This window comes from Megalops cyprinoides, chromosome 9 (genome assembly GCF_013368585.1).
Source record: "Megalops cyprinoides isolate fMegCyp1 chromosome 9, fMegCyp1.pri, whole genome shotgun sequence".
Taxonomy (NCBI): Eukaryota; Metazoa; Chordata; class Actinopteri; order Elopiformes; family Megalopidae; genus Megalops; species Megalops cyprinoides.
In genome coordinates this window covers 38,303,604-38,315,718 of record NC_050591.1, presented here as the reverse complement: position 1 = coordinate 38,315,718, position 12,115 = coordinate 38,303,604, and the positions used below count along the sequence as shown (strand labels likewise).

Below are 12,115 nucleotides of genomic sequence, written 5' to 3'. Positions count from 1 at the left end.
GGTCCCTCACAGGCTGGTGCAGTGGTGTAGCAGGTCCCTCACAGGCTGGTGCAGGTCCCTCACAGGCTGGTGCAGTGGTGTAGCGGGTCCCTCACAGGCTGGTGCAGGTCCCTCACAGGCTGGTGCAGTGGTGTAGCAGGTCCCTCACAGGCTGGTGCAGTGGTGTAGCGGGTCCCTCACAGGCTGGTGCAGTGGTGTAGCAGGTCCCTCACAGGCTGGTGCAGGTCCCTCACAGGCTGGTGCAGTGGTGTAGCAGGTCCCTCACAGGCTGGTGCAGTGGTGTAGCGGGTCCCTCACAGGCTGGTGCAGGTCCCTCACAGGCTGGTGCAGGTCCCTCACAGACTGGTGCAGTGGTGTAGCGGGTCCCTCACAGGCTGGTGCAGGTCCCTCACAGGCTGGTGCAGTGGTGTAGCAGGTCCCTCACAGGCTGGTGCAGGTCCCTCACAGGCTGGTGCAGTGGTGTAGTGGGTCCCTCACAGGCTGGTGCAGGTCCCTCACAGGCTGGTGCAGGTCCCTCACAGGCTGGTGCAGTGGTGTAGCAGGTCCCTCACAGGCTGGTGCAGTGGTGTAGCAGGTCCCTCACAGGCTGGTGCAGTGGTGTAGCAGGTCCCTCACAGGCTGGTGCAGTGGTGTAGCGGGTCCCTCACAGGCTGGTGCAGTGGTGTAGCAGGTCCCTCACAGGCTGGTGCAGGTCCCTCACAGGCTGGTGCAGTGGTGTAGCGGGTCCCTCACAGGCTGGTGCAGGTCCCTCACAGGCTGGTGCAGTGGTGTAGCAGGTCCCTCACAGGCTGGTGCAGTGGTGTAGCGGGTCCCTCACAGGCTGGTGCAGTGGTGTAGCAGGTCCCTCACAGGCTGGTGCAGGTCCCTCACAGGCTGGTGCAGTGGTGTAGCAGGTCCCTCACAGGCTGGTGCAGTGGTGTAGCGGGTCCCTCACAGGCTGGTGCAGGTCCCTCACAGGCTGGTGCAGTGGTGTAGCAGGTCCCTCACAGGCTGGTGCAGTGGTGTAGCGGGTCCCTCACAGGCTGGTGCAGGTCCCTCACAGGCTGGTGCAGGTCCCTCACAGACTGGTGCAGGTCCCTCACAGGCTGGTGCAGGTCCCTCACAGGCTGGTGCAGTGGTGTAGCAGGTCCCTCACAGGCTGCCCACCAGGTGGAGATCATCAGCCTGCTGCTGTCTCACGGAGCTGACCCCAGCCTCCGCAACCTGGACAACGAGCAGCCCATCCTCCCGCTTCCTGCCGGCATCAAGGGAGAGAGGATACTGCTGTGGCATTTTACTGGGATCCTGTGGTGTGTGCTGCTCTGGGGATGGCCTTTGGTGGCACTCTACTGTCAGCCATCTCATGGATAAAGACAGGCATCAGGCCTTTCAAGCCCCACAGCTCTCTAAAGTAAATGATTCAGCCTCCTCTGTGCACAGTCTGCCTCCCTCGCAGTGAGCGTGGCTCCAGCTACTGAGCATTTATCTGTTTGTTTGCAGCTGCAAGGGCTACTGAAGACAGGCAAAGGCATTGGAGCAGCCAGCCTCCCAGAAAAGCACCCGGCAGTGTGCTGTGCAGCGATTCGCTCAGCCAGCCTCCCAGAAAAGGACCCGGCAGTGTGCTGCGCAGCGATTCGCTCAGCCAGCCTCCCAGAAAAGGACCCGGCAGTGTGCTGCGCAGCGATTCGCAGTTCTGTATGTTTCCAAGTTCTTTACAGTTGACTTGTCCTAAAATGAAAACAGATTCTTTGCATTCACATAATAGCCTTCTGGCAAATACAGATGTGTTGATGACCCTGTGCATGTGAATGTTTCTCACAAATGCATTGAAATACCATTGCTGTGTTACAGGTTGGTGTAAATTTGTAAACTCAGGAATTATTCCTTGAAACAAAAGAGAAATGAATTACCTACAAACGTACTTTGTCCTTAACTTTAAAGAAGAACGTGTTTATCCAGCATTTTCAGTTATGTAAGTGATTATGAAATGTTTGCTGTGTAAAACATATTTTTGTTGAATTATATGTGCTTGGGTGCATTATTCAAAGCGAAGGTAAGCATACTTAGACAACACTTGAGTTTTGAGGGCTACTGAAATTAATAAAAAAGATAATAATAATGCTTGTTTAAATTTGTTTCCTTAATAGACAGAGTCCCAAAAGCGAAAAAGAGGCGGAAACAGCTGCACATTCTGCCCTTGGCGGCGCGTTTCACACCCAAATCCTCGCGAATATAAAGATAGAGTGACTGAATTATTCTGCATCCGCCCCTTTAAGCACCGGTTTCCACTCCTGTGGTAACGCGTGACCGGGGGAGGACTGGAATTCAATTCTTAATCTTTGCCGTTTATCCTCATCTTTAAATCTTTTTTAAGTAAAGGTTTTCTTCCCCATTAATGTCGTAATATGCAGGGAGATGTGCATGCCAGGTCTGAGTGAAAGAACAAGGCGAAAGTTTAGTCTACGATTTGGTGCGGTAGCAAGTGCAGGGGGAATGTCTGCATATTTAAGTTTGAGCGCTACATCTAATGACAGCATTTCAGGAGGACCTGACGGACTATACTGTATATATATATATATATATATAACAGGGATATTTAATCTAGACCCGCAGTGTGTCCTTTCTCCTTAGAGTAGCCTAATTGTCACCCAGTGGGCTATTTGTTCTTAATTCCCGCAACGCCAAACTGGAAAAACGACTTGGGAAAATTGCTTTGCCGTTAGATTGAATATGGGCCTATATATTACTGTGTGATCGTTTGAATGTTCAATACTTGCCAAAACTAAGTGTGCTTTGTCTATTTGTGGGTGTGAGACACATATACAACATATATTCTTCGTTTATTTCAAGCCAAAATTCCAAAGTACTTACTGCTGTTGGATATCAAATAACATTATAAATAGCACGTAACTGCACTACGTAATTAGGTGTTTGTTGTCTAGACTAAGCGCAGAGCGGTTTATTCGTAATTTTGCGTCACATATTTTTCGTTACACATTTCGTTGTTATGAAACAACAGCGATAAAAACACCCCTCCCCAGGACCCAGACCAACCTGCATTAATTAATATTCTTCTCTATCCACCATGAGCTGCTTAATCTGTGCTGAGCATTGCAAAACGTATTGCATTTATCTCGGAGGGTGCTCTGAAACTATAAGAAAACACCATCATCTTTACAAATATATATTTTATTGTTTTAAAATGATATTAGGCTTAACAATTGTTCGAAATCAGAAATATACACAATGTTTTCAATCATTTACGAAAAAAGAGAAATCTATCAACATGCCCGCAAATGACAGAATATTCTACATTCTTGCATTACATTCATCCGTTCATCAGTTCTCTCATTCTAGTGGTAGGCTGGACAGCTGTAAGGGAGGCCATCAAATGCAACACAACAAGCAAACGAGGAAAAACAATAAAAACGCTGTACACTTGCACAGGATACAGACACTGAGGAACATCAAACAGAACAGGAAACGCCGTCTTAAAGGTAGCATATCTCAGTGTTGGGCATATCCCTCCTAAAGTAGTTCTCTTCCACTGCCGCTGCGTAGGTGGAGTCTGACGTGCCGAAAGGTGCGTATTCTATGTTGGCCACGCTGTCCTGGGGACCGGACCAGTGCGACACGCAGTAGCAGTGCTGGGGGCCACAGTGCTGGTAATGGTAACACTCTGGGGCCAAACCGTAACCCGAGTCCATGCGCGTGGGAGAGCTGTAGCACGAGGACGACGACGAGTAACACTGAGGAGGCGAATAACTGCTGTAATCTGCCGGGCTGGGGAGACTGATGGAGTCTGACGGGGAGCCCGGAGCCTGCAAGAGAATGCAGAAAAAAGTTAGACAATCAGGGCATCAACAAGACCCCAAACAGCAACAGTAATCTTCCAGATTATGTCTATTAGAACTACATGTTGATGTGTGCAGTCTGGCACGCGAATCTGAACTCGGCGTGGTAACTGAATTAACATCTAACGTATTCATTTTAATCAAATACGTTTAAGACAGTTACTTAATGGGTTTCACACACCTAAGTATTATCACTCATATCGTTTGATCGTTTGAATTTATTGATCATCCGTAATTATTACTCCTACATATGTTTACCAAACATTCCATACCGCTGACTGTTCTTCTTAATACTTCAGTTTAATAATCAATAATACCTAATTGAAGAATAAGCACAGATACAGACACACAGAAACAGCGCCGCTGCATACCATGCCATGGCTGTAGTAATCCGCGCTCGATGCGAAATGTCCATGCGGCCAGGTCGGGGCAGCGGAAGCCGGTGGCAGAAAGCTGCTGCTGAAACTCTCCGGCGGCAGCATCATGTTAACCAACTGCTGATTATCGAACGCACCGGCCTCGATCGGGACGTTGCAAAAGTTGTCCGCATATTGTCTCGGCTGGAAACTTCCATCTGGCATGGAGTTCCCAGGGCAAACATCAAAAGGATAGGCTAGGGAAGTGAAGAAGAAGAGGAAGAAGAGGAAGGTGAGAAAGCTGAAGAACTCATTTAAATTAGTAAAGACTTCAGAGGTGATGTCATGCGAGAATCAGCCAACAGTTAAATCACATTTAAATGCAAGTTTATAAAAGGGGCTGAATTCAGAGCGCTCGGGGGACCGCACTATGTTGACAAGTGTTATTTGACTTTCATTGTAATCCAAGTATTCTGCCTGGTGGTCGCTGGCATTAAATGTAAGTTTCAGTGGAGACATAATTTGGGTCTTCACCCCACGTGTTTATTTATTTTTTTTATTATTCAATAACACTGTTACTTTGGTGTTTTACTAAGGGCATATGCCTGATATTTCATTGGAGCTTTATAATTTATGCACATTTCTTTCAGTTCTGAAACTTTAATGCATGATCCGGTGTAGCGCTTTGTATAAACTGGAATAGCGCTAATGCACAAGGACAGAAACTGGATAGAAATTTACTGTCCTGAAAAAAAGCTTCAAAGTTCAACAGTAGACAATACTCTGTTGTAGATGTGTGTATTACGGATCCAAATACGTCTATGCATGTATCACTTTGCTAAGAACATCTACTTAAGTCTGAAGTGTGTCATTATGATTGCCAGTGTTTCCAAGGTAATTGCCTGGTTTGAAAATAATCCTAGACAAACGAACATTCCGAACAGTTAGTTCTTGGTATTTTAATAATCAGTTATTAATAACCTGTAGATGTACCGACGTAATGCATGACTGTGCAAATGTATGGTGTGTAAAGTGCATGTGTAATAGGCTGCATTGTTCCCGATGACGCCGATTGCTATGTATTGCTATGTATATTACGAACCTACCAGGAAAAGACGGGGAACAAACATCCTGAATCGCCACGCTCTGAGATATCTGTCAGACAAAAAGAGACAAGAGGAGCTTAATTAAACAGTAATCGATGATGAAAAAAGGTGTTTCCCTCAAGTGTGTGTATTATTTACCAGAAGTGACTATTTTCAACACATTAATGCAAAAACATGAGGATTTACTGAATTCGAAATATGAGAGCTACCAACGGCCCCTCGCTACCCCGATGCACTCATTTTGACGTTTATTTCCTCCAGTTCGTTTATGAGTTCGAGGTCTTATGCTACCAAATCTTTTTCACTCGTGTTTTTTCTGCATTTTTCATCGTGGTTACTACTTTATCTACTGTCGTGCTGTCAAGAACACTCATGCGTCAGCAGCTCGGGACCAGTCCTCGGACTAAAGCAGTCAATGTGAAGACCTGACACTTAGGCCCACACCAAATATATCATCGCTGTTACATACCATGTTTGAGGGGTGTAGATGAAAAGGAAAATTAGATAACCCATATTTTCATTTTTAATCTCCACTGTAAGAACATGGGCAACGAGGGGATATCGTATTTTAAGATCACCTATAGCTCATTATTTATACATGTTACAGAGCTTAATTAGGCCACTCTCAGATGCTCATTTTGTATTTTTATTACAAAATACACTGTTTGAGCCACTTAGCCGTTTCGGGTTGCTTTTTCTCCCCTATTAGCAGCGACGATATTGTAACATTACAATATTACAGATAGTACGGAACAGACAAATAAATATGCTACACCATAAATGTTGCGCATTCAAAAACATTTATTGCAGAAAGTAAAGCTAAAGCAAAATAACGACATCTGTACTTAAAACTCGTTTCTCTAGAAAGCGCGTGAGACCGGCAGCCTGTGGCAATAGAATCTCGTTCCTGTAAAAACCTGTGAAACGGAGGCACGCATGCAGGTGCGCAGTTGCGCAAGGTCTTCATTGTCGAGCAGGTCTCGCTTTTTGACATGCAAATGTATTTTTTCTTTTAATTTATTTCATCTGTGTTGGATCAGAGCTAAAACATCAGCAGTACCCTTTCAAAAATATTTGGTAAAATTAAATCTATTACTGCGCATTTAATAAACCACCTTTTGTGGTTTATAACTGTTGTATATGCATAATGTCATTCATGTTTAAAGGGAAAAATAGTTTCAATATTTTGGAACGGACAGCTTGAGAGTTCATTGTGTTCATTCCTCTTAGAGGAAATGAAGGGTAGAATTTATCACTTGATATTCGGCTGGTGGCTGAATCTGTGGGGTGGGGGTCGGAAGGTATGCTGTCAAAACTCTGGCTTTCATTCTGAAATATACAAACAAGTACAACACAAAAATGTATGTGTTTATTAAGTGTGCATATATATGTGCCAGTGCACGCATGAATGCGCACGCGTGCACGTGTGCCCGTTCCTGTGCGCACACGTGCGTGCGCCCGTGCTTGCGTGTGGCCGTTTGTGCGTATGTTCGTGCGCGTATCACCGTATCCGATGCAGGATTCTTACCGCTGTGGTTTTTATCGCTGCCTGAAGGGCTCTCCGTTTTTCCAGAAGTTCTTTGACTGTGGCCTTCACCCTCACACCCTGGTACACCTTGGGTTTAACTGCTGCAACAAACAGACATCTGTTAATGTGGACAACAACAGCATTCAACCCTGAGTCTCACTTCAGTGCTGCTTTCTACACGGCGAAAACAACCACCGCCGCTATCTCGTCCTCGCATTGCAGCTTTGTGGCGAAGTTACTCCTTACTGTATCGAGGTTCCGCCTACTTCCTGAGTACTATAAGTGCCATAGAATCATAACAATGTTAAGAAGTATTTCGCATATTTCATAGTCTGGAGTTTGTACGTGTAAGGTAGCCTGCTGTTCAGTGCGCCCAATGAATAGCCTATATATTTGGTGCTAGAATAATACGCGTAGGTAAGTGTAACACTGGCTGTTACAACAGTAAGCACATTGCACTATACACCCCTTGACCCAAAATATGGTGGAAATCGCCCACGCGCATTACCTACACGAAGCCTGAAATACTAAAGTAAGCCCCCACCAGCATTTTTAAAATGACTTTGCTGACAAGAACACTAACTTTATATCGCAAAATGGCTGAGCTAAAACAAGAAGGAACAAGTTGATCATTTGTACAAGGGCTGTGCAGAAAGGACTAAGGGAGCAGAGAAGCGGATGGCAACGAACGGGTTAGCGTTTCGAATTACAGTAGTAAGCGGTACAGTCGGCTGCGAGGGAGGGCTCCTTCAGCCATTTCAAGCGCACATGGAAACAGTGAATAATAGAAGTACAACTATCAAATATCTAAATTTAAACTGCATCGAGTGCGTGGTTAATCATGCAGACAAGTATACCCATCGAATATCGGAAAATAAGTAGCGGTAAAAGTAAGTAAAAAAAAAGGCGTAGCAATAAAAGACAAAGAAAGCTGAGGAGCAACGAAGTAAAGAAAGCCGTGCCCCTGGAGTACGGAAAGTCGTGTATTAGCATATATAAATCGCGAGGTTCGTCCAGTTCTTCAAGTAAGTAACTTTTGTGTGAGTGTGTTTATTCCGAATCTACTTGTAGCTGTATGATTGACTTGCGTTCCCGGTAAGAGCGATTGCGCGCTAGTTTCAGATTGTCTGAACTGCGTGTTTTCTTCATGCAAAACGTGTATTCTCACCAAAGAAAGATGCATAATTTCGAAAGCAATTAAACTCAAGCATTTAGATGTACAGACCTATTTCTGAAGTTTAAATACGCCCCAAGTAACTGGTCATTAAATACGTAGACTCGCATTACTGCGGAGTACGAAAGATCAAAACAATGTGTAAAAACTATGTCATGTGTATTATGCAGTTTTTGAGTGCGTATGCTGCTCCGTGTGCGATGATACGAATTCAAGTAAATTAAATAAATAATAGAAAACAGACGATGTGATCGAATTTAATATATATATTAGAAACAACGCCACGTAATGGTTAGCATGCTAAATACACCCGTTGTCGATGAAATCGTGTCATGGACGGCAAATCGACAGTAAAGGCGATATGATAACACTCAGTCCTTTGGAGGAAGAATGGGTAAGGTAAAAGTGTCAGACCCATCCTGATAAATATTCATGTATTAAGATTCAGCTCATTTTTTTGTCTTAATATGGCAAATACTAAAGCTACACGAGGGAGATACGCCCTGCTGTAACCGTCACAATTGGTAAATGATGTTTTATGCTTAGGCGTATTCATACTTTTAAAATCATAGCCGTGGAGTTTTCTTGTAAGTGACAGACCTCGAAATATAAAAAAAGAAAAGAAACAACCAACTTTCCCTGTTTCACATGAATGCAACGACCCCTAAATCATTCCATTTATGGTTACTCATTTAAAACATATGGGCAATAGTTATAAAACTATTAAAGCCTGCATCTTTAACTCCTCTACCAATCTATTCTCACCCTAAGAGTAACACACGTGGTAACGCATCTATACAGTACACCTTCAATGTAGTGAAAATATCTGAATACGTCTACAGAGGCTATGGTCATTTCATTCATAAATAAATATTGACACAATTAGCCTACATTAGTACATCTTTATTTTTCATAAACAGAAATAATGCATCGATTTCCCTGACGGTTATCATAGTAATTTAATGTGTTGTGAAATGTTTCCAGGATAATAACTTGTTACTGATCTACCTTTTTCTATATTTTTCAGGTAATGAAGAAAAAAGGTTAAAAGAAGGAGAAGAAGAAGAAATGAAAATGAATAAAACTCACCAGACATATTGTTTGAAAGAAGTCAGAAATGCTGGAAGAGACGTTACTATGGAAGACTTCTGTCTGTCTTCTCTTGGCTGAGTTATATGGGCTAGAACGAAATATTTACAAAAGTTGCAAAAACTCTTCACACAAAAGTCTGAAAGCAGGCTGAGGACATACAATAATATTGTAATATAGCTAGGGAAATATTAGTTTGACTATTTCTCTCCCCATGCCTACTATTTAAAACCTCTAGAACTCAATGATTTGACAATCAATGATTGCGCGATACTTTCAATTTGAATATTCAAAGGCTTCACAAAAAGAGTGATATTTTAGTGGTCTTTACTATATAAATACCTGAATTAAGACCCCTTTTAATAGAATTTGTTGTATTTACACATCTAGACTATAAATAAATTGAAATTTTTAGCATTTTATCCACCTTTTGATATTGATGCTAACAGTCCCCCATTGCCAAGCACTATTTCACTGTCATAGACAGATACCAGGGTTTATTTATTCCAGACTTTACGAACGACTCCTCTAACATATTTTGCAATAGTCGTTTATGTAGGTGACCTAATTTCACATATTTTAAACATAATTTTAAACAATAATTAATAAAAGATTGAGGCAGTGGGCGTGGCATGTGGCAACAGCCATGATGAGCGTAGTCAGTAGGCGCATTCTCTGTAAGAGTGTGAGACTTTTTTGACGTGTGTTACGAACATCAACCACATTTTCAACACAATTCAACCACCAAGACAACATTTTGGAGCAAAATGCATTTTGACAGCTTTTTCTAACATGTATCCCATTGAAATCACTGGCCCCTCCCACTCATACACCTGTCTTGGTTCTGGGTCCTGCCGCAGTGGAACTGACAGAAACCTCTATGATGCGCGGGAGTTTGCAGGAGTTAAGCACATTTATTTAGGCTTTTTTCATGGGTTTGCTCATATTTGGTGGTACATGTTTAACGAGACACCCGCATATTCCCTCTTGAATTATAAAACTAATCCCACTGAAATCATATCATGTGTCTACATATATTTAGAATAACAAAAATCATGTATTATCATAGCGAGGTATTTATTTACAAATATATTTTAATCTTGATACATTGTCATATGAAAAATGTGAGGTTTGCGTTATTTTCTCAACTTATTTCACACTGAAATAACAGAGGTAAAATTGTCTAAAACATGATGATGATGATAATGATGATAATGATTATGATGAGGATGATTATGAGGATGATTATGACTCGCTGGTCTGGCACGGCGGTGTCTTGTTCTCTGTCACCTGCAGGCCTATGCTCGATAGCAGTAATTGTCACCATAATTTAGAATATAATCCCCAGCACAATAAAACTGAATAAAATCAGTATTACTGGAATTACATTGAACTCTCCACGCCTGTATATACGACTTAAGGAGGACCAAAACCTGTAATACGTTCTTACGTTTTCCTCTGTGCGCTCACTTTTTTCAGTGATGTAAGATTTATAATTTAAGACATAACTTAAACTCTAAATATGGATTTCAAATGGACATTTCCATTTAATAATGTTCCTGTTATTAACAACGACTACATCAATAACAATAATAACGGTTATTATTGTTATAACATACGAATGTGCATACAAACAATACATACGTGCATAACAATGTACATATGTAAACTTAATAAACAAGGCATACATGTAGCTAGTTTGACTGCAGCCTATTATATATTATCCTGTATTCACGGTCACATCGGAGATATGCTAGCTTTCATACATTATTTCATCTTTTTTCACATTTTCTTTTATTATGACATCATGGACACGACAATGCTCAGAGTCCCCATGTATAAAGTACTGCGCTTTCCAGTGTGAACGAAGACCGCCTTTTCTCGCCAGTGCCTTCACCATGCCTTCATGCATGCGCAGTTGCGCACGAACTCATTAAAATCCGTCCTTACTTGCTGTCACATGAATGGGAAATATACGTGCACGGAGCTGGGGATCTCAGAAAGAAGGGAGAGGTGTAGCTGTATCATAACCTCACTCTCCCTGACCGCATCACTGAATCACATGCGGTAAATGTAACAAAGATGCAGGTAGTTTCAGGTATTCTGCTATTCCAACTCTCCATTCTTAGACTGTAATCACGCAGCTGATACCCACTCCTTTGGACAAGGCCGTTATTTCCACATCGGTTTTTGTAGGGTAAAAACTACGGGGAAACTGAACATTTCAAAAGCATTTAAAGGTATTTCAAGGACCCACGACCGGTGGACAAGGACCGTTTAAATATAGCTATAAATGGTGATGTTTTTGTTCAATGCATATGTAGGACTGCAAGCATAACTGTGCATGCGCTCCGAACGTACGAGCACAAGAATAACGTGAAAGGCAAAGATTAATACAGGGATCATTTTCGAAACGCAGTCATCGGGAACGACAACGAGGTATGGAAGCATTACCGTGGATTACCATCGCCATCTAGTGTATAAACACTATCCTAAACGCCGTTTCTGACCCCAGCAGTAATGTGCAAATCAGTCTTGTGCGAAAATTGCGTTTCTTTACACTAGTTTCACGTCTCTTTGGCTTTTTACCTATATTAAAAACTCGCTCGAAACGTTTCGTTCTTAACCAAATTATTCGTGTTTGTTATGCATTATCATTTTATCTCCTTTCATCAAAGGACGACACAGGATGGACATCTGTAACTTTATGGAAACGTATCATGTCTGTTTCATCTTAAAGCTAAAACAGCACGACTAAAAACACCTGCATATACGTCAACCTCCTAACCTCCTAACGTTAATTTTGATGCATGTGGAAAATGACTTAATTAGGCCTACATATATTATTATTATTAACATTATAATTGGTTAATATTTCAGGAGTCACACAATGCACTTTTTTCGTTTAGTACCCTTCACCGTGAAATTGGCGGTATCTTAAATTACAGTGATGTCATGTAAGAATCGAAAAAAATGTAATGCTTAAATTCGATTCACGGACTTCCATAACCATTAAATAAATTCCACCA

At 42.4% G+C, this 12,115-nt stretch overlaps 1 protein-coding gene across 2 annotated transcripts; it reads right to left on the bottom strand.

The window, feature by feature from the left end:
• Positions 1-3,272: 3,272 nt before the first annotated feature.
• colca2 (colorectal cancer associated 2) lies at positions 3,273-9,290 on the bottom strand. Of its 2 annotated transcripts, none has more exons than XM_036537465.1 (5): positions 9,087-9,290; positions 6,824-6,924; positions 5,296-5,344; positions 4,205-4,446; positions 3,273-3,800 (listed from the first exon to the last, which is right to left on the bottom strand). In XM_036537465.1, exons 1-5 carry the CDS (start codon positions 9,091-9,093, stop codon positions 3,471-3,473), a joined length of 729 nt encoding a protein of 242 aa, XP_036393358.1. In that variant the 5' UTR covers positions 9,094-9,290; the 3' UTR covers positions 3,273-3,470. The 2 variants fall into 2 exon arrangements, with proteins under 2 accessions (XP_036393358.1, XP_036393359.1); XM_036537466.1 differs by having other exon boundaries at positions 6,824-6,921.
• Positions 9,291-12,115: the final 2,825 nt, after the last annotated feature.